Source organism: Thamnophis sirtalis, unplaced genomic scaffold, assembly GCF_051295495.1.
Source record: "Thamnophis sirtalis isolate CommonGarterSnake01/CBP01778 unplaced genomic scaffold, rThaSir2_p1.2 scaffold_11, whole genome shotgun sequence".
In the NCBI taxonomy this organism is placed as follows: Eukaryota; Metazoa; Chordata; class Lepidosauria; order Squamata; family Natricidae; genus Thamnophis; species Thamnophis sirtalis.
Genome location: NW_028261391.1, coordinates 29,656,881 through 29,680,185, shown reverse-complemented (window position 1 = coordinate 29,680,185; position 23,305 = coordinate 29,656,881). Strand labels below are relative to the sequence as shown.

General features: G+C 34.7%; 1 protein-coding gene across 5 annotated transcripts in view; it reads left to right on the top strand.

The window, feature by feature from the left end:
* The window catches only part of U2SURP (U2 snRNP associated SURP domain containing), a 41,232-nt gene that overhangs the window by 4,727 nt on the left and 13,200 nt on the right, over nt 1-23,305 (top strand). Inside the window, exons 2-16 of one of the 5 annotated variants that reach the window (XM_014054843.2) lie at nt 2,639-2,686; nt 4,163-4,261; nt 7,153-7,267; nt 7,697-7,833; nt 9,661-9,728; nt 12,307-12,401; nt 12,480-12,512; nt 12,599-12,681; nt 14,412-14,577; nt 15,594-15,805; nt 17,461-17,504; nt 21,715-21,819; nt 22,014-22,080; nt 22,245-22,408; nt 22,752-22,914. In XM_014054843.2, coding sequence (XP_013910318.1) covers nt 2,639-2,686; nt 4,163-4,261; nt 7,153-7,267; nt 7,697-7,833; nt 9,661-9,728; nt 12,307-12,401; nt 12,480-12,512; nt 12,599-12,681; nt 14,412-14,577; nt 15,594-15,805; nt 17,461-17,504; nt 21,715-21,819; nt 22,014-22,080; nt 22,245-22,408; nt 22,752-22,914 — 1,599 coding nt within the window. Of the gene's footprint in view, nt 1-2,638; nt 2,687-4,162; nt 4,262-7,152; nt 7,268-7,696; nt 7,834-9,660; nt 9,729-12,306; nt 12,402-12,479; nt 12,513-12,598; nt 12,682-14,411; nt 14,578-15,593; nt 15,806-17,460; nt 17,505-21,714; nt 21,820-22,013; nt 22,081-22,244; nt 22,409-22,751; nt 22,915-23,305 lie in introns of those variants that run through there. The other 4 variants (XM_014054844.2, XM_087725425.1, XM_087725426.1 and 1 more) reach the window with 4 other exon arrangements.

Here is a 23,305-nt window from a genome sequence, read left to right as displayed (position 1 = left end):
TTGTTTGCATTTGTCACATGCTACCTAGGTTCTGAAGCTTCCATCCAGTGTCCATCAGGTGCCAATTGGATGGCTTTCTCTTTGAGTTTTGCTCTTGAATACATTCATTCAATAAACCTTTTCTGAATACTGTATGGTCCTGGGCCACACAAGTGGTGTGTGTGTATGTGTGTGTGTGTAGTTCTATTTGTGCGAAAGGCAGGCACAGCTCTATTTGCACTGCTTGTGTAAGTGAAATTCAATGTGCAAGCGCACTCACCCATCACTTGCACAGCCCAGGTTGGGGACCCCTGGACTAAAGTACTTTACCAGCCCATGCCAAATACTAACCCTGGAGAACCAAAAATCATTGCTTTAAAATCTAAACAACTTCAAATACTTTGGAAGCATAATCTTGAGTGATTTTTAGACAAAGAAATTGATTCCAGGATCAACGAGGCTCTGTTGATCTGGGTGGCTGCACCCTGGAGTGCTCAGTAAATACAAAGTCCATATCTCCACAAAGCTGAACATTTACAGAACTGTGGTTATCCATTTCTACTTACTTGGATATGACTCTCAATCAAAGTTGTATTAAAGAACTAGGGGAATTTCTCATACACACTCTCTACTCCATCCTTGGCAAAATTGTCACTTCAACCTAGATGGCTTGGATTGCATGAAAAACTCAATAGCATTGGGGCCCTGATTATCAGAGCCCAGATGAAATAGCTGGGACTTATAATCAGAATGGATGTCCACAATGTGCGTCGCCAGTTGCTCTGTGATGTACTGGAACTGAAAGAGACCTCAAGGTTGTCCACACAAGTGCTACAAAAATGTCATTATGACATCTAGCCAAAGGAACCAAATGTGACAATTACTGACAATCTCCACTGGCAAGCTTTATGCTATGAAGTCCACTGGTTTTGAAGACAGGCACTACCAAAACCTAGTAGAAAACCTTGAGTGGCATCACAGAATAGTTATTATGATGTTACATATGTTATAATATAACAATGGACTTCCAGTGCCCCTGTTGTATTAGATTGTGCTTATAGTCTGGGACTGCAGCGCCATGTCTCTGTCCATAGATGAACTGCACAATAGCATTTTTTTTCAGACCTGAAGAAAGATCAAGAAGATTTTATTTTAAATATTAACTCTCTGTGACTAACGGAGATGGCAAGGACGCTGCCAAATTTTGAATGATGGCTATCAGATTAAAGAAGTAGCAGAATTTTAAAAATAAGATATTTATTTAGAAATTTTATATTTCTGGTACATATCATTTGTTCTCCCAATGCATTGTTTCAGTTTTTATAATGCAAAAAACCCAGAATCATTGGGAATCCACCATTCTTTATGTGAATGAATAAATGAGAAAAAAACTCTTTTGCTCAGAGTACTGGACAAAAAAATGGATTATAGGAAAGCAGATTCCAGTTGGATGTTAGAAAAACATTCCTAGGAATATTTTGACAGTAAAAGTAATTACTGATAGCCAGCTTCCTTTACTGAGACTAGACTAGGTTGCTTTAATTTGCATTCCTGCAATAACGGAGTTGAACTCAGTGGCCTCTGAACCCTTCCAACTCGCAGATTTTATAACTAGTCTGAACTGTCATCTGGATTTGGCCAACAACTGCAGACAAACTGTAATGAACCTAATGTGTTCTGTCAAATAGGTTTATAGTAACTGCATCAAGATTATTATATACCAAAAGTTGGAAAAGCAATAAAATGCCTACGGTGGAAGATTGGATTATAAAATCAACTGAGCTTGCAGAAATGGCAAACCATTTTTGGTCAGAGGAAAAAATGACAAAGACTTTTCAAAAGGCGGGAAATTTTATATGGACTTTTTGGTCAAAGAAGAAAATATTAATTGATGTTTTTGGGAATCAATAGGGATGAAGAGTTTAAGATGATAGAATAGCAGAAGGCATAATTGCATGGTTTTTCTTTAATTTGTTTTCTTTTTTAATCCTCTTTTTTATATTTTACTATTGTGAAAAATTCCAATAACATATATATAAAAGAAGAATGTATTTTAATCCTACAGTTCACACAATATTAGGCTGAGTTCTCTGACTTAAATTCCAATTTAGAAAATTTTCTTTAAAAATTGAAGGAAAAGCTAAGTTATTTAAATATTACCATGAATATAGTATTATGAATTGAATTAAATGAAGCACTCTTTCAGTTTTTTTTTCTTTTATCTTGCCCATTCACACCTGCTTTTAAAAGTGATTTCTTTTATTCTGAGCAAATGTAAGACTTTCAGTTCATAGGACAGTTATTAGGATCATCTTCCTTTTTGGGAAAAAGACCCCAGTACTTAAACAGTTCATAATTCCCCATGCTGATAACAAATTAATCATCCTTGAGCTGTTGTTTCATATTCTTAGAAGAAGAATAAAATCCTTTATTTAACAGTACAGTACAAGTTTTATATCAATTGGAGAATTGTAGAAATGTGAGTTGAAATTTCAAAATAATTATAATTGGATAATAATTATGTACTAACATAATTATAATAATTATAAAATTGTAAATTTTAATTAATAATGGAGGTCGGTTAAAATGAAGACTTTATGCCTATATAAAAATAGTAAATGCTTCCTGATGGTGATTGTCGTATTTCTGCCATTTTTAGGCCAGAGTTACAGAGACAACACGGTCCACTGGATCTCCAGAGCCTCCGGTAAGTTTATAGTCTAAAAGGAAATTCTGCTTCTGCGGTAGATTTACACTGACATATACATATAAGCTATTAACATTTTTTGTGTGGTTTTATTTTAGAAACAGTTACATTAATCAGTTTATGTAGAAAGATAGTTCTATACCGCTTCTGTTCAATAATAATGGAACTTTGATTACATGTTTTTTTTAATTAAAACCTATACATTGAATTACTTCAATCATACTATGCATGCTATGCATAAAAAGCATCAATCGATCATTAAAAACTGTAGAGGTTCAAGTAAAATTGTTTCACTACATTATGATAGTTCATAAAAATATAAAAATATAAAGCAACCAATAAAAGTGATTATCTAAAACTAATCATAAAAATTTAAAGAAAAAATTATTACAATCAATTGTCAACTAAGTAAAATATCAAATATACTAGGAAATAGTGTGAAAAGAGTAGTTTTCACACCTACATAATCTGGCTGGACATTTAGACATTTTCAATTTCATGTCACTCCAAGATACACAAGAGAAATAATTTTTTTTAAAAAGTGTGTCACTTCACATTTGGTGAAGTCCTCTAGCTTTCCCTGAATATATACTAACTTTTAAAATCCTATATAGTTTGGGTCAGGTTACCTAGAGAAGTAATTTTTCTTGATTTGTAGTAACTCAGTCTTGCATACCATTTTCACAGCCAGCTTTGTATGGAATACAGTATAGTCCCAATGAAAGACTACTTTAAGTGTGCATTATGATAAAGGAGCTGTCCTAGAAAAATGATTTGCTATTGTTATATCCGCCTCAAGTCAAAAAAGGCATACTTGGGCCTTCTATGCACCCATGTCTATGCTGAATTCAAAGTTACTTCTAAATTATATAGCCAAACCAGGTCAAAGAGCACTCAACTAATTATGTAAACCACTAACTGTACCTATCTTTTATGTTTGAACACATGAGGTGAAGTGGGTAAGGTATTAATTTGTTAGATCAGGACTGGAAGTGCCAGGTTTTAGTCCATCTTCAGCCGTAGAAGCTCATTGGTTCATTTGGGTCACTTTCTGTCTGCCCAATCTAATACCCACAGTTATTGTGGGAATGTACATGTGCATGTAATAGATTGTGCATTTGAGGTGTTTTGAATAAATGTTGAATCTTACTTAAACCAGCAAGAGACATTGTTAAGATAAAAGCAAAATAATTTGAATTTCCATTTATCTTTGAAGCAAGGCGGGTTTGCTTAGTGGCACACAAAGACATTCTGGGGAAGGAAGTGTAGAAGTAGTGCTCATTTAGCAACTGCCTCAGAGAGCCACCACTTTAACTTATAGTGGTGATAAAAAAAATAACTTTGTTTTCATATTAGACTACAAAAAAGCTCATTTTCATGATTGCAATAACATTGACAACGTGTGTCCTGTTCGAATAACAGAAGAATTTTGCTTCATGTGGTAAAATTGTATTGTAATATTTTTTTCTCTTTCAGCCACTCTTAGAAAGCAAACTTAAGGCGTTCAGTATTGGTAAAATGAGCAGTGCCAAGAGAACATTAAGCAAAAAGGAACAGGAGGAATTGAAAAAGAAGGTAATTATGACAAGGAATTTGCCAAGTCATCTCTTGGGATTTTTTTAAATCAATGCAGCAATGTAAGATTGGGTTTTAAACAATGTTTCATTAGAGCACATTAGCTCACCCACCTTTCTTACTGATCAACAGCTAAGAAATGGCAATAAATCTATGAAGCAAAGTTAAATCAGTGGAGATTTCATTGGAATACCATTGCCAAGCATTCCTTGGCTAAACTACTTGTGTCCTGAAACATTGTCTTTAACAGGATCTATATTGGTCTGTTAGTTGTAACGCTTCCATATTTCTTTCCCCTTCTTCCCAGAATACTTTGTTTAAATTTTCAGCTGTCTTCTCCTTTTGTCAGCTTAGCAACAGCCTCATTTTCCTATGAGAAAGTTATGAAAAACTACAGTGTCTTTTGTAATCTCAGAGTTTGTTGACCATTAGAAAGAAATCTTATCTGGCTAAGTATATGTGTGGCAGGTTAGCAGAGAGCAATAGAAAAAATACTTATTGTTTTTCTTTCTAGACAATTATTGGTAAAAAACACTTTATTAGTCAGCTCTTCCCCCCAAAGAAAGGAAAAGGAAAATTTAATAAGAGAATGGATTGTCTTTGAGAAAATGTTCTGTTCTTTGCTTTCAAATTTCTCTCCTTTGTTGAGAGGAAAGTGAATTTTTATTATGGGCACACTTCAGTATTACAAATAAAAGCATTAACAACAACAATATATATATTTAAAAACATACAAAATAATATACTACAATTAGTGATGAATTATCAGTAGGCAGTTATAATCTGCCTTATTTTGCATACAGTATAACAAAATTTGGCCAAAGTATTTGTACTGTTATGATAACAGCAGTTGTACATAAAAGAGATCAGCATTTCCTGCACATTTTATTAGGTGAAGTATTATAAGATGAGTCCTTATAGAAGATACAGTATGGCAGGACATGAGCTGCAGTTTCACTGGACCTTGTCCACAGGCACTATTTACTTTATTTATTTATAAAATTTATTGGCCTCCTATCTTACGATGGGTGACTCAGTCGTAAAAATATGTCCTTATACAATTAAAACATTAATTAAAATCAGACATTAAAACCTAACGACTCATGGGGAGAGCGGAGGCGAAGTTGGAGGAGGTATAATCTGTTATTATTTGATCAACCACCTGCACTGTGCTGTTATCCCACTGGGGCTCCAAGCCAATTGGCAGAGGCATGTCTTTAAGCCCTTACAAAAGGATAGGAGAGTTGGGTCCAACCTCACATCAGGGAGCAAGATGTTCCATAGGGCAGGAGCAACTTCTTCCTGGACCTAACCAGCGGAGTAATTGGGCTGATGAGACCTGCAGCATGCTGCCTCTGCTGGCACAAGTGGGACAGGACAAGTGGAGTGAGACAGTGGCTTATATTGTATTTTTTTGTATTGGCCCTCCAAAATTGCTATGAGAAGTGCACTGAAGCACGCTAAAGGACAGCTGGGTGCAGTTTGGCGCCTCCCGGCTCCCCTCAGATCATCTTGCGTGGCCTGCGTACTTCTAGCGGGAGTGGGAAGTGTGGAATCTTAATGTAGTAGGGTGGGGGAGGCTGGAGGGGAGGTTCCCTGGTGGCCGCTGCTTGGAAGAAAATCAGTCGGAATCGTGAGTGAAAGCTGCGGGGTGAGACATAAGCGACGAAATGGGTCACCGCGGGCATAAACAGCGCCGCTGGATTGCCTTCCATGGGAATCAACCAACTAAATAAATAAAGTTGGCTTTGTTTCCTTGCATGGCAAGAGAGAAAGTTGCCTGAAATGCCGCTGGGAGAATGTCCCCTTCAGGTTGCCGGGACAGCAAGTTTCAAGGCAAAACGCAGCTGCTAGAATTGATGCGCCTGCAACTTAATGGTCTCCGAGAAGCCTGCGTTACTGGGAGCAGCAGCAACAGCAGCAGTGGGAGCCACTGCCACCCCCTGGTGTCCAGCGTCCTCCTCGGGCGGCTCTGGGCCATTTGCGCATCTCTCACGAACTTCTCTCGGAAGCAACTGTCGGCAGAGCTTCTGCCAAGAGTGAAGGGTGCAGTGGTGGGAGAGGCTGGCTGTTCTTGAAGCCAGCTCTCGAGGAAAGAGGCAGAGATGAGGCCTGGGGCTCGCTTCCCTGCCTTCTTCCTCCGAGAGCTGTGGGCGGCAGTGAAAATGAGGCTGCTTTGCCAGCCTCCCAGCTGGAAAAACAGACATTTTCACCAACTGGCAGGTGTGTGTGTGAGAGAGAGAAGGGGGGGGGGCGAGAGAGAGAAAGAAAAAGAAAGAGTAAGAGAGAAACAATGGAAGGAAGGGAAAGAGAGAGACAAATATAGTGAAAGAGAAAGAAGGAAAGTGAAAGAAGGAAAGTTGGAAAGAGACAACTCTTTCCATTTTTGAAATCTACCACTGATGTAGTCGTTACGAAAAACCTTGAATTGGAACAAATTTCCTGGGAACCAAGTTTGTTTTGATTTAAATATAGCAAATGATACATGCCATATTCATATTTGTAGGTAGTTGAAATAAAGTATTTAATTAGAAGAAATAAGCATGTTGATTATTAAATATTGTTTAAATGTTAAACTCAAATAAATTCAAGCCTTAGTGGCATATTATTTTCATTAAACTCTTAAAAGTCACAAAGGCTTCTTTTATTTACATTCAAAGGAAAAATGTTCAAGGCGAGCACCTTCGTTAGGGGCATCATTTGAAAATTAGAAGTCTTAGAAATATATTTGATAAAAGTGCTCTTTTCCATGCAGCTTCTTGTATTATTTGAAAATTTTGTGTTGCTAGTAGGTTCCTGCAAATGTCTGGTATAAGTTATGGGTAGTAAGCTGGATGTTGCTGATGTCTTCATTAATGCTGATAATTTGTGTAACATTTTGGTGATTATAGGAGGATGAAAAGGCAGCTGCAGAAATATATGAAGAATTCCTTGCTGCATTTGAAGGAAGTGATGGCAATAAAGTGAAAACATTTGTCAGAGGAGGTATTGTTAATGCCACTAAAGGTAAGACTTATTACAATATCCAGGAAAGAAATTAGGTTCCAAGAATTATTTTGAATAAAATATTAAACTTTACTTAATTTATGCTGCCTTCAGATTTGTATTTTAGATAGATTACAGTAATGGGCATTTATTAAGATGCTGTTATATTGTTAATGTTAATGGCTCTTATATGAGTAACTAGATGGTTATAATGTTATATTTCATTACATGCATCCTTATAATTTTAAAATAGCTGAATGCATCATCTCAGTTTTTCCTGACAGCAGTCTTTAAACAGATTAATTTTAAAAGTTTGACTTTTAAACCTGAGATATGAGCAGAGGTGTTTTTTTAAAGGGCAGCTTTGAACATGGTCAGACCTGTATGCTACTTAAACTGGCTTTTTCAAAGCTTGTTACTGTTTAATTATTTTTATGACATTTGTTTCAGCAGAACATGACACGGATGAAAAACGAGGAAAAATCTACAAACCTTCATCACGATTTGCAGATCAGAAAAATCAGCAGACCCAGTCATCTTCTAATGAGAGACCGCCATCCCTTCTGGTAATAGAAACAAAAAAGCCAGTAAGTTTAGAAAGAGTTGCTACTTCCATGTTCAAATATATTGGTTATTTATATAGTCACATATTGCTTAAGATAAATTTTACAAAGCAGACTCAGAGAGCCTTTGAAGCTCTGTTGGCTCTTGTCAATGGCCTGGATTACTCGCTGCAGTTTTCTTGGCAAAATGTGACTCACCATTGCATTATTTCTAGGGCTGAGAGAATGACTGCCCCAAGATTTCATAGCTGATATGACTAAGGTGGGACTAGCATTCATGGTCCCCCAGTTTCTAGCCTGCTACTTTAACTATCACACCGAATTAGGTTTCTATATGAAATTCTTATAGCACCAACCAGAGACTTGACATTAACAATGAAATGGTCCATAGTCTCTTAAATCTAAATATCTGTTGACTTTAATTTTTTTTAAAAATATTGTTAATAAGTTATAGAAAGTCTATACAATCATTCTAGTTGTTATATGTTCTCCTGAAAAAAGGCTTCTGTAGGAATCCGCTGATTTTGCCCTTTTACCAAAAATAAAGGGATATTTCTGATTCTGGCTAGTTGTGGCTGCTAGCCAAAACAAAATTTAGGGGCTGCATTCCTTTTATTCAGCTAATTTTTAGTCCTAGTTAAATAAATAACCAATATATTTAATTTCATGGGAGTCGTGAGTTCCAGATTTTGGATGTATTCTCTAAGTTAGCCCACTTGAGTTACCTGAGTTCAAAAATTGTTGCCTTATGATGCATTGTTTCACCCAATTAAAGGTTAAAGACCTGAAAGTTTTGAACAATGGCAGAACTTTTAATGTACTGGACAAGTTTTTAAAAATTCAGTGAAACATTCAGAGATGTGTTTGCCTTGAAAGTAACCATGTTGACGTGTTGAAGCACTGACAAGCATCAGGAAATGTTTTAGGACATTTTGTATTATGCAATAAAATGATATTTTTTATAATTTTTGGTCATAAAATATCTATAAAAATTGCGAACTTTCAGTTGTATGGGAGTCATATGTTCCAGATTTTGGAGGAGTTCTAAAGTAAATTTGTTTGAAGAATGTGAAAATATTTTTCCCACGATGTGCACTGTTTTTCCTTTTTTAAATGTTATAGACTTGAGAGTTTTAGTCGTATACTAGACAACCTGTGCCTCCTTTTAGAGGGTTGTCCTTTCAAGGACATTTCTTTACCAGATTCCTCTATGTTTTCAACAGTGGCAGAATTTCTAATGTACTGCCTTCACTGGAAAAGTTGGGATACATTCAGACATATATCTGCTTTGAAAATACTCTATGTTAAACTGTACAGCAGAGTCCAATATCAGCACAGGAAATCTTTAGGAATTTTTTTTAGCATTATGTCATAAACTGTTTTATGATAAGTTTATGTTATAAAATGTTTTATAAAATTCACCAAATTTCAGTTCCATGGGAATCATGGGTCTTGGATTTTGGATGCATTCTGTAAGTTAGGCCAATTGATGTACCTTGGTTCAAAATATTTTGCTGGATGGCATACTATTTCTGATTTCTGTAACCAGTTAAAGGTTACAGAGATCAGAGTTATATGTAGATTGATAATGAATGAGTGGTGGAAGGAAAGGACTTTTGATGATTTAATGTTGGTTTTTGATATTGCCTTGATAAAATTATTTGTATATTTGCAATAAACGGATGCAGGAACATATAAGCTTAATACAGTTTTAACTGTATTACTTTTACGTGTATGTTTTCTTACTCCTTTTTTCAGAATGGATGTTCAAAGTATCAATTTAAATATTTTATTGATAGTATTTTTACAATAGTAATCATGTACATAATTAAAGTCTTCAAATTGTTTCAGCCCTTGAAGAAGGGGGAAAAAGAAAAGAAAAAGAGTAATTTGGAGCTTTTTAAAGAAGAACTAAAACAGTGAGTAATCAAATTAATTGCAAAAGTCCCCCCCCCCCCCCCCCGGCACATGTCCTACCCCACGTGCATGCGTACGTGTCCCCCCCCCCCCCGGAACATGCACAGCAGAGACCTGACGACTAGCTGGCCAGTAGGAGGCACGCAAGCATGTGCGGTGGAGCTGAACTAGGGTTACGGCTCACGTGCCCACAGAGAGGGCGCTGCATGCCACCTGTGGCATGTGTGCCATAGGTTCACCATCACGGTCTAGTAGCAGTCATTGTCTTTTTGGTCCAATTATCCTTTATTTACATGGACATGTTTCTTTCAAAATCAATAATATTCTTAATATTAAGTATCTAACAATATATCTAAGATTGGGGATTAATAATATGTGGCTTTATGGATTTAAACTTAATCTGACTCAAATTCAGTGTGTAATACATAGCCATCTTAAAATTATTTCCTGAATGAACCACTGATATAGTTCTAGCATAGATAGGTGTACTAGATCTCTAAAACCTCTTGGGAATGGTTCATTATTTGGAGTAGGAAAAAACAAAAAGATTGTACAAAGGCAGTTATATGGAGGATTTTTTTTTTGAAATGTCTCAAATATTATATGCTCTACTATCAGGTTTCTGTCTGTTGTTTTGTATTATTTTGTATTATTCACACTACTAGTCTAGATAGATTCCTCCCCTCCCCCTCCGGGTCTCTGATACCAGGCCGATCATGGTAGGGCTTTTCTTATTTTGATGTTTCTGTGATCCTTTAGAAAGCCATCTTTTGAAACTCTAAGCTTATACCTTCCTGCTCTCAAAATGACATTTTTAATAATCGCACATATCTGAAAAGGATAATAAACAACTTTTATTAATTAGGAAAATCCACAAGAGAGAGTGTTATCTAGACTTTAATAATATTTTTTTTACCAACTTTGATAATCTTTCTCATCATTTCTTTCTGTGCCACAATTCCCACTCCAGTTTTAAAATTATGCTTCCATCTAAACTCCTTGGAACAAATCATTCCACACCCACCCACTGGATTGAAGTCTATATCACTTTGATTTATGAGTCTTAATTCCTGGGCAGTTTTTAAAAAAAATGTTACATAGTATTGTATTTTTAGTGGGTACTTGGTGACATTTTCAATTTTTACCATCTTAGGCTATTCTCAGTTGTATTTTTACAACTGTCCAACCATGCAAACTATTTTTCTCCCTCAAGCTGAGCTGTCAGATTGGATAAGACAGCAATACTTTCATCTAAGTTACAATATAATTCAGTCTGCGAAGCAGTAAGGGGATAAATAATCCATAGTGGGTATCTAAAATTGAAAGGAAGTTTTAATAGTGAGTAGCAATATTTTGTTTCTTTGAGAAATGTTTACGCATGGCCTAAATCTGGATCCTTAAACTCTTCAGATCATAAGCACTTTTACGAAGTTTCAGATTGTTCATCAATCACCAAACATTTATTACATGAAAATAATTTAATAAATACTATTTTGACTAACAGTAGTATGAATGATAATAATAAAGAAGATAGCAATAGCAGTAGACTTATATACCGCTTCATAGGGCTTTCAGCCCTCTCTAAGCGGTTTACAGAGAGTCAGCATATTGCCCCCAACAATCTGGGTCCTCATTTTACCCACCTCGGAAGGATGGAAGGCTGAGTCAACCCTGAGCCGGTGAGATTTGAACCGCTGAACTGCTGATCTAGCAGTAGCCTGCAGTGCTGCATTTAACCACTGCGCCACCTTGGCTCTTGTATAATGTATTGAAGAATGTATAATTGTCTTGAAGAATATAATTGGTGTGGGATTATCTGGGGATAGTACAATAGAAGACAAAGAATTGAAGAAGAAAAAGAGCAATTTGGAGCTTTTAAAAGAAGAACTAAAACAGTGAGTATTTTATTTATAGATTAAAAAAACCTGGGGTGTAATCAAAATAGTTGCAAAAGTTTTCCCTCCTGCACATACTCCATCCCATGTGCATGCGTACGTGGCCCCTCCCTGCACCGTCACACACCCCCTCCTGTGGGATCTGGAAATCAAAGTTGAAAGATCATGGGATAAACTGGCCATGGTGGTCCCAGTGGTTATTGACATACTGGATGCCATGCCAAAAAACCTTGGATGGCACTTAGAAAATCTAAGCATTTACAAATTTCTATCTGTGAATTACAAAAGGCCATGCTGCTTGGATCTGCACATATACTATATTGATGCATTGCAACATCCTAAATTCTTGGGAGGAACTCGATGCATATAAAGGCGAAACCAGCTGGCAGCTGTGATTTCACAATTTTGTGTATATAACGAGAACAACCACAACAATAAATGGATAGATCTGTTAGCTCTTGAAGACTGTTATTGACCACTTTGGAGAATCCTAGTTTAAAGAATTTCTTTACATCAGGGTTCTCCAAAATGATCAATCTCCAAACTCCAAAGTGGTCTATCTTGAAACTTGGATAGATGTTTTCAAATGGTAAAATAAGTTAAATCAGTTGGATTTTTTTTTTTATTATTATGATGTCTATTCGAATTGAAGCTGCTTACTAGTTTTATAAAATATATCTTACAGAATTCAAGAAGAGCGTGATGAAAGACATAAAACTAAAGGTAGATTAAGTCGTTTTGAGCCACCTCAGTCAGATTCAGATGGACAACGCCGTTCCAGTAAGTAATCATTATTGTATTACAGTATTGTAATTCTACAAAAACTTGAAACTAAATAACATCCAATCTTTCTTTTAGTGGATGCACCTTCAAGAAGAAATAGATCTTCAGGTGGTAATATAGTTTTACAACTTAATTACATGTTTAGTTAATTTAAAATGAATGCATTGAATTACATCTTCTTTTCTTTGTTTTAGTACTGGACGATTATGCTCCAGGTTCACATGATGTTGGAGATCCAAGTACAACAAATTTGTATCTTGGAAACATTAATCCCCAGGTAATAAGAGCGTAAAAACATTCATGACTGTGAACTCTGTGCATAATTTTTCGTAGCATAAGTATGCAAATATTGTGCATGTTTACCCATAATGCTTTATATAAATATTTCATGAGGAAGACAGTTTTGATAATGATTTATATAAAAAGCATCACTTAAATTAATAGTTGAATACAGATTTTATTTAAAGTCCAGATCTTCTCATTTCAGCTACATCTACTAAAGTATGTATATTGTGGCTGCAGTTCTTGAATTAGATAACTAAATAAATATTCCTATAGACTATCTGTAACTTATTCTATGGGTTAGACATTAATTTTCTTTTTATTCATAATTCAAACATATGATGCAACTTGACTATATACTCTCACAAGACTCTTTTTACTCTTTCTGGTCTAATATGACTTTATATAAAAATCATTTTGTTGTCTCCTAAGGAAAACTAGACATTGGAGGAAGAAGTTTTGTTCCCTGCTGTCTCCCTAACTTGAACAGTTAATTCTTTTAACTGTTAACTTTAACTGATTGCTTGTTTGTTTTGCCTCTTTATCATTCCATCTGTGGGTACATTCGGTACCCATATTCTCACATCCACTTCAGCATCAACTCTGTTTTAAATTAATTAGTTACTAGCTACAGTATTGCAGAAATCTATAAAGTATACCTTACACCTCTCCAGAGCCTAGAGGCACATTTATCTTGTCAGAAATTAAACATAAAGCTGGTGTACTACAAAACAGCAGCTTCTAACAATATGTTGATTTGCAGCAAAATCTTTGGCCTGGTAGAGGTCTTTCCATAAGCATTTGATTTTGCAATTCCCCAATTTGATAAATATATATTTTTGATGGAAGCTATGTTATGAGGATACTTACTTAAGTTATGCTCTCCTAATTTTAAATATGTCTCAGTGTTAGGCACAAAAGATTAGGATCACACAAGAAGGTCCAAATAAACTAAATTGCTAAAAGCATATGCCCCAAAATCTTCTCAGCTAATTGTCAGCATCTGCTTGGAGTTAGATAAAGTTCAAAGAAATTTCAGGAGGTTTGGACTTAATCTGCTTGTAGTACGTAGGGATTCCAGGCTGATCCTTCTTTTAACTCCATCCTCAGGTTCTGCCACTTCTTCACCTACACTGAGCCCTGAAAAGATTATATACCACAGCTGTATAGAATTAACAATTTTTCATGTTCTAAAGCAGGAGTGTCAAACTCCTGCTTTAGAACATGTCACATCATGTGATGTATCACGACTTTTCCCTCTTCTTTAAACTGGGAATGGGCATAGCCAGCACGTGACACATCTGGCCTGTGAGCTGCGAGTTTGACACCCCTGTTCTAAAGCAAAGCACTACTCTGTAGCTTAGGTTCATTTGCAGAAATTCATTGGGGCATAATAGAGATCTCAACAGAATTATAGAAATAGTTGTATTGATGGGCTTATTCATTGTACAGGTGTGTATGTGTGTCCATTACAGCAGACATTTTCTAAGGCAGCTTCCCAATTGCTTTTAAGAATTGAGTCTCCAACCCCAAAGCTGTTGAGCACTATTGGATTATGAACCATGTTTTATTGCTGTGAAAACAAATGATTAGGGTATTTAGGGTATTACGATGTTTTTATCACCATTCTGTTAAAATTGTTTAAATTTTTTTCCAGTTGTACCTACAGAATATAGGATATGCCCTTTCTTTTGAAAAATACTTCATTCTCTTTTCTGTTTCTAGATGAATGAAGAGATGTTGTGCCAAGAATTTGGACGTTTTGGGCCTTTGGCAAGTGTGAAAATTATGTGGCCAAGGACTGATGAAGAAAGAGCAAGAGAAAGGAATTGTGGATTTGTTGCCTTCATGAATAGGAGAGATGCTGAACGTGCACTAAAGAATTTAAATGGTACTAAAGGATTGAAATTAATTGCCTATATAAGATATCAGGAGGAACATTGAGCAAAGCAAGGTGTTCCAGTGAAAATCATTATGTGGGGAAGGTTTACTAACTTACCTCTGCTTTATTATGCAAATCTTAACTAAAGATTTTCCTTACCTTTTAAGAATTTTGAAGTTAAGAAATTAGTAGGTGCCAGATGAATTAATTTACCAGATTGCCTGTTATGTTTATATAACTGGGCTTTTCCCTCAGAGGAATTTATTTCATTTTTAGTTTCTTATTTTTACTTCTACTTATTTGAAAAAAAGAAAATGCCTACTCCAGATTTAGCTCTAATAGTACTATTTGGATGATATGAAAGCCAGTTATTGCAATCTTGTAATTGTGTGCATGTCAAGAAAGCCTTATGTCTACTTTTACATGCGATAAAATATCTTGATGTGAGAACTGATTGGAAGTTGCAGTGTTTAATTACTACAAGAAGTCCTTGACTTACAACAGTTCATTTAGTAACCGTTCAAAGTTACAATGGAACTGAAAATAACTATTTTTCATACTTATGACCGTTGCAGCATCCCCATGGTCACATGATCACAATTCAGATGCTTAGCAATTGATTCATATTTATGATTGTTTCAGTATCCCAGGGTCATGTGATCAGCTTTTGCAGCCTTCTGACCAGGAAAGTCAATGGGGAATCCATATTCAGTTAACTGTTACTAATTTAACAAATGCAATGATTCACTTAAAAACTGTGGCAAGAAAATTCGTAAAATGGGGCAAACTCATTTAACAAATGTTTCACTTAACAACATAAATTTTGGGCTCAATTTTGGTCGTAACTTGGGCACTACCTGTACAGTATCCTTACTCAGACATCTTTAAAAACTAATACTGAATTTAATGCAATTTAGTTCTGTTGCATGATATATATGTTAGACAACAGTGAGCTTCTATATAACGACCTATTTTCATTGAAACACTGATAATGCAGTTTCTAAATCAGTACATTTCTTCCCCAGGCAAGATGATCATGTCTTTTGAAATGAAATTAGGCTGGGGCAAAGCTGTTCCTATTCCTCCTCATCCTATATATATTCCTCCTTCAATGATGGAACATACCCTTCCACCACCTCCTTCGGGTCTGCCATTTAATGCTCAGCCCAGAGAGAGACTGAAGAATCCTAATGCTCCAATGTTGCCACCACCTAAAAACAAAGAAGATTTTGAGAAGGTAAAAAGTTACTCAGGGCTGTACATCTTCTGTATGATAGTATTTGTAACTCTGTGATAGAATTTTGCTTAATTGTTCCCTGCCTTAGTTTAAGGAGCCTCATTCCCTTGTCATGTTTGGGCTACATAATTGGGTTTTGTTTTTAATTGCACTTTTAAATCTGGCCACCACGTGTTTTCCCCTTCCACACTCCCTGGTTTTTTTCCTCCTCTGTCCCCCTTTTGTTAGCTGCCAGATTTGCAGTCTCTAAATTAATCTTTTTTTAAAGGCTACATTTAAATTCAGCCAGATTGATTAATTAGGATGAGCTCACATGTTTCAATGTAAAAAGCTATTTCAGACATTAAATCGGTAGTTGAAAATAACAGGATAGTTAAAGGATTTTTTAAAAACAAATGGTAAGTAACTCTTAAACACAAGTGATGTCACATTGTTTTAATACTTTCATGAAGTTTCTTAGCTTTGAAAGGGTTGAGAATTTAGTGGCCAGTACAAATATAACCAATAAGCTACAGATTGCTTCCTTTTTAAAAATCTTGTTGCCTTTCTCAGGCAAGTTTTTGGTTTTGGACTGCAAAACTTTAGTGCTGGCTTTAACATAGTTAAACGTTACATGGGCAGTGATAATAATTCTGGTGAAAACCTCTTGGGCTCTTCCCGGTTGCATTCTCTAAAGCCTGGCTTCCTAGCAGGGTTCAAAATCTGGTAAGCCAGAGCCTTGGTTAGCTTAAACTATTGCCACTCCCCGTGTGATTCTTAACTGTGATTAAAAACAGTAGGGCTATCAGATCTGCTGAAAAAGCTTCTTTTGGAACACATGGGAGCTATATGAAGCCTCTCTTTCCAAATCATCAAAGTGACACACATTTTTCCAGTCTCATGCAACTGTTTTATAAGCAGTTCTCAGCTGTTTTTCTGGCTGCACATGCACTTTGATGATTTAAAAAGATGTTATTTTTATGGGCTCCCACATATTCCAAATCACCACTTTCAAAAGATTTAAACAGCTGTAAAAAAGCAACAACAATAAAAGCTGGGAGAAGTCAGTCTCCAGAAAGGAGGGGATGGAAAGAATTTAATACCATACCCTGATCACATAAACATGGTGGAAACACCACAAATGTTAGCTTGCATAGGACTAACTTAGTAAATAGAAAATATGATTCAATTTTCTGTATATGCCTTCATCTGGCAAGCCCCTTCATATGCATGTGGTGGGTTTGTCTATGTACATTGAGGCTTTTATTTTTTTAAAATAGCTTTTCTATGCTGCATGTGTAACTTGTTTCACAACCTGAAGATGTTAAGAATAGCAATTGATACAGTAAAAAGGAAACTGCTATTGAGAAAAGTAAAAGCCCTACTCTACACATGGATATCTGTGCCTAATCCTTTGGGCTGTTATCAGTATAGTATCTATTCAGTGCATTGATGTACATTCTATTTGGAATGTCATTTGCAATTTGTGAACTTTTTGTGGTTCACCACACACAATAATTTGCTATGTAATTGCATAGTCTATAACTGCAGCAGTGATTGCCTGCAAACATGTGATAGATGTGTAGTATTTTCAATGCATATGTATTTTTTGCTTGTTACTTGTTAACAATACTCACATATTCTATGTTTATTATCTGATGTGACTTCATATACAGACTCTGTCGCAAGCCATAGTCAAAGTGGTTATCCCAACAGAAAGGTACATGTTTTTCTTTATTATTACTGATCTAAATATAGCGACTATCCCATTTGGAATTTAATATAAATTGTGATGTTGAGGAAAAGTTTAGTCTTGACTGAGCAATGGTTGCTTTTTAAGTGTGAGAATGTTAACGTTTGCTATCTATATTAAACTGACTTTTACTAGTATTCAGTTCAGTTGTAGGATTAATGGAATGAACAGAATAGAATAACAGTTGGAAGGAACCTTGGAGGTCTTCTAGTCTAACCCCATGCTTAGGCAATGAAGTTGGAATTATTTTAGTAGATGGTTACAAAGAAAGCCCAGTTTTTCTCAACTTTGTGCCTTAAAAGTGTTTTAAATTGTACCTTTCATTGTGTCTGGATAGCATAGAGGACCAAATTACTGTGGGCAGTCATTATAAAGCAGATCTAAAGTTGTCATGTTGTGAAAAGATAGACTCTTGGATGTCAGTAAAAATCAGTGGGTTTAGGCTTGCCTATTAGTTTAATGATCAAAAGGATACATGTATTGCATCAACATGGGGATATTGAGTAGATTTTAATTATATCCAGAATTAAGAGTTATATCATCTTCGTTATGGGTTATCATGGTTTGGATCTTGGCTCATTGGTTGACTTGTATGATTGAAGTTTGGATGACAGATGTTTTCTGTAATCTTCTGAAATTTTCTTTAGTATAGTAATTCATAATTTTTTCTTTATCTTTCTTTAAATTAAGTGGTGAGAGTATTCGGCGTATCTAAGTATGACAGGTATAATTTTCATAATCGGGATATAATTTAGTCTAATGTAATTCCGCACCAAATGAGTACAGCATATATCAGGCAAATCCTTGCTCAGCCAAGCAAAAAGCTCTTCTGAAACATAGCAACACAAACACTTGTTTAAAATAAATGAGCACCAAAGATTTCCAAATTCTCTTTGACATTGGCCTTGGTGAACAACACCAGCTGAACTGTCTGCGGCAGCGGGGGACCAGGAAAACATCATGGGATGGATTGGGAAAGTATACAGTTTTTGACCAGACATTGGTACGATCAGCTCCAATTAATGTGGTTTTATTATAACTGAAAGACTTCTTTTTGTTGGCCAAATTAATGTTTTACAGCTATTATCCTTTTGTTTTATGTTTTTTTAAAAATCATAAACACTCATAATGTAACCAGGCTATACATTTTGAAGACAGAAATGCAAGCATCTTTTCCATGATGCTTTTTTTTATTAAAGAGGAGAGCAATTTTCATTGCTGAAGAGTTATGTGATATGACTTACAAAAGCCAGGAGAATGTGTTTGCATGTTTCCTTATTTTTGTTGTTGCTTAGGATTGAAAATAAAACCTGTTTCCGAAAAAGAATGTTCTAGTTTTGCTCACTGCAGCATTTTAAGAGTCCCAATGCTGGAAAATATTTCTCTGTATGTCAATAAATATATTGGTGAACCCCTTATTTAGAAACCTGTTGTAGTGGATGAGAATTCCAGTTGTATTAAATCATTTTATGTCATTTTTCCAATAGTGTCATTACACCAATGAAATAAAATGATTTCTGTAATGACATCATGTGAATGATGTACATTCTAATTAACAGGAAATTGTAAATAACAACTGATTCCCCCCATTCAATCTGTTAAATTGATGTTTCACCTTATTGTTGAATTAAACTGGTTTTGATGCTTCAACATACTGACAATATGTTTTGGAAGTAGTGAAGAGAGAGAGATAAGCCCACTGAATTCTCCTGTGTCATTATTTAGGATTGTAAATTTAGTGGGCTTAAAATAAGAGGAGGGAAATTTACCTTTGAAATTCATGAATTTATTAATGCTGCTTATTTTCATTGTGTTTCTTTGCATTATTTATAGACTCCCATTCTGTCAAGATGTCCTGGCATAAAAGTAGGAAAGAGTAAAAAAAAAAAAAGTAAAAATACCTTAAAATAAAATGCAGGAATAAAAACATCTTCATTTAAGACAATCAGATTTAAAAAGAAATAAAATAACACATTTTGAAAGTTAGGATCAAACTAAAATAATTCAGCAGCTCTTTTCTTTTGATGGAGAAGACATTCTTCAAAAAGAATGTTTCCACTAAAATGTTTTTTCTTTTACTTATACAACCGGTCATGTCTCATTGGCAGGAAAGGAGAGCGTTAGGTGATTTCATATGTAAGATAAGTAGTCCTTGAAATGCAAAGAGCTATAATCTTAAAAATCAGAATCTGAAATTAAGTTTGCAGAACCATTTTAAAATACAACTCCCATGTGATCAAATAATTCCTCTTAGATTTCTGCAGTGACTAAAATGATATTTTTTTGTATATATTGAGCATTAATTTGAAGGATGATGATAGGAAATTAAGAAATAAGTAGAAGGTAACACATAAAAGGCTACTTTCAGTAATTAATTTTAGTTTTTAATTGTATAAAGTTAGTCATAGTAATAATTAAAACAGGATTTTTTTCCATTCAGTGTTTGTAATACGCTAAAAACAAATGTGCATTTTCTCTGGTTCTTGATGTCAAATTCTATGCACACTTGGAAGTTCCCTAAACCCTAAGCTTATAATTTGGGGTTTATACTTCATTTAGTAGCTACAAAATCCTTTTGAATGTGCCAGAGAACCAATATTCTTTCAGTTTGGAGCATGTAATACAAGAATAAAATTGGGGTGGGTAAATGGGAATTAGGAGCTTTTATTGTTCTAGTATCTCTTATGTGCTATGAAACTTACCTTTGTATACAACTAAGCACCCCAACAAAATGAGCTCTTTTTTATGTGCGAGGACATATGTGGCATAGACTTTTCATGCTTTTATTTAGCACCTTTCCTTTATAAGATCAAGAACTTATGTTTAATTCTGAAAAGCATAAGCTACAGTCTACCTAAGTAGCCTACGATACTACTTTTTAGAAAAAATGCTAAAATAATACTAAGTAGCTAACTATACATGGATCTCCTACTCGCAGTTCTCCAAATTGGGGTTAATGGAACTGCTTCCTAAAATAAATTAACTTAAAGAAGTTCAAGGAAGAACCTTCCTCATTTTTTTGTCTCTTAAAAGAGAAGTATGTATGCATATGGAAAAGAGCTGCTGGTGGAAAGCGAAATTGACCAACCAGGTTTTAGCTGATTTTCTACTTATTCAGGATTTTTTTTGCACCTTATCATCTTTGGTTGAAGAAAGCTGATCTTCCAGAGCTAGTTTTGGAACTTTAGCGAGAATGAAAAACTTTTCCTTCTGTGACCTTCTTAATGTTAACTTATCTTTGGATTCAAGCAACTACCTGAAAATCTGAGAAATCCCCAAATAATAATAATCTCTAAATTGAATTGTAGTTTTTATTTTTTTTCTAATGTATAGCTTCAGATATATTAGTGCATTTTGAAATGCTCAATAATGAACAATGATTTTTTTAAAGTTGTATTCTAAAGAATAATAAGTATACAACATATTTAGAGTTTTGTGAGTCAGTTTAACACTAATGACAGCTTTCTTTTCATCAGTTTTTAATGTCTCTGGAGAAAACTTACTCCCTAATGTTGTATTTGTTAAAAAATACATTTCTATCATAATCTTATAGGGAGTTCCAAGTAATTCAAGAAGCTGTCAATACAGCTGTCAAAATATTGCAGAAAACAGTTCCTTGGCTATTTGCAGCCCAACCCATTCTGTATTTTTCTTGCTCACATGTATACATAATCAAACAACACGATTTTTGACCAACATTTTCATTTTTAATTTTTTACTGGATTCAAACACCAAGTCTTATCAAATGTTACGAATGTAATTTTGATCATATTGATTTCCTAAAGAAACAGTTAATATGCTATCTTTTATGGCATGTCATGAATTGTATTCATATTTATTTATAAGAATTATGAATTACTTCACTCCAGAGGCTTTAAGCATGCAAAACAATACATTTGTCTCAGGTAAAAATAAAGAACCAGTGAGATCTTGTACTGAACAAATAATCTAGGAGTTGTAGGACTTCTTTATACTCATGTTAATATTGAAGGCCGTTGTCCAAATTTATTTTTGATTATGTAAGGTTAGAATAATGGTATAATTTAAGAATTTGGAGCAATGTTCTTAACTATACAGCAAAAATAATCTTTTTTCATTTATAAATGCCTTAGGTGGTGCATAGTTTGCATAATGTTAGGTATGAATCAATTTTCCTTTAACTGTGTTGTTGTTGCAGGAACTTGCTTGCATTAATACATCGAATGATAGAATTTGTGGTACGTGAAGGACCTATGTTTGAAGCCATGATCATGAATAGAGAAATCAATAATCCAATGTTCAGGTAATTAATATTTTGATTATCTCTGTTTGGTATTATATATTATATAATTGTTGAATTGAATTTGTTACATAGAAAATATTGCATTGTTACTTTTTGTTTTGATTTTAAAACTACAATACTTTTTGCCTTACTTTTAGGATGTCTCATTTTTCTTTGCTGTTGTTTACTTTCATTCTACTCTGTTTTTTGTTTAGATTTCTATTTGAGAATCAGACTCCAGCACATGTGTACTACAGATGGAAGCTTTATTCAATTCTACAGGTAGGAAATGTTTTTACAACAATTTTAGTATTATTAGGTTAACTCGGCTGGCTGGACGACTGGGGGCTTAAAAAAAAGAGCAAGATCTTAGAAAATTGGAAATACTTTTTTGCTGGTGCAGCACTTGTTTTACTCTATTTAAAATGTTTATTCTTATTTGTTAGGGTGATGCTCCAACCAAATGGAGGACTGAAGACTTTCGCATGTTTAAAAATGGTTCCTTTTGGAGGCCACCTCCTTTAAATCCATATCTCCATGGGATGTCTGAAGAACAGGAACCTGAAGCATTTGTGGAAGAGCCAAGCAAGAAGGGTGCACTTAAGGAGGAGTAAGCATCTTTAAAGAGCCTAATGTACCTAATTTTTCTCTAGACCTAAAACAGACTATCTACAGTATTGCCCCATATTTAGTAATACCCAATATTCAAATTCCATTATAAGAAGATCTAATTATATGATTTCTTTTTGGAGCAGCATTTCATAATCCCTTAATCAACTTTTTTGGATGCTGACTAAAGATGAAAGAATATGTTCTTAGTTTCAGTAAAATCAATCAAATACCAGATTGTTTTTAGTTACTTCGATTCTGAAATATAATATACACAACTCATTTATAAATATAATGGAAAAGATGTTGCTAAGTGTTCTAAAAATTTGAAACTGAAATTTTAGACAGAGGGACAAATTAGAGGAAATCCTGCGTGGGTTAACACCGCGTAAGAATGATATTGGAGATGCAATGGTTTTCTGTCTTAATAATGCTGAGGCTGCTGAAGAAATAGTGGACTGTATTGCAGAGTCATTATCCATCTTGAAAACGCCGCTCCCTAAAAAGGTATGTGTGATCTCTACGTGATTTTGATTCTCACTGACATTGAATTAGTATTTATTGAAAACCACAAAGGGACAATTAATATCTTTTACTAAATCAATATTGTCTTGATTCAATGCTAAAATCTGTTAATGGTCAGAATCATACTATTCTAATACAAATTTTAGCCTGTTTCCTTTTCAGGAAAAAAAAATCACTAATGATTTTTAAAGTTTTAACATTATTTAATTTTTCCAGTGTAGAAAAAAATCAGATAGTTTGGTATATTTGAACAGCACTTGGTATTGCATAACATTTTTAAGAAAATGATTTTTCCTAATTTATTTACTGTATTTGTATTGTTTTATACTCCTGTTAATACAAATGAAATTAGCAGTAGTAACTTAATTCTATA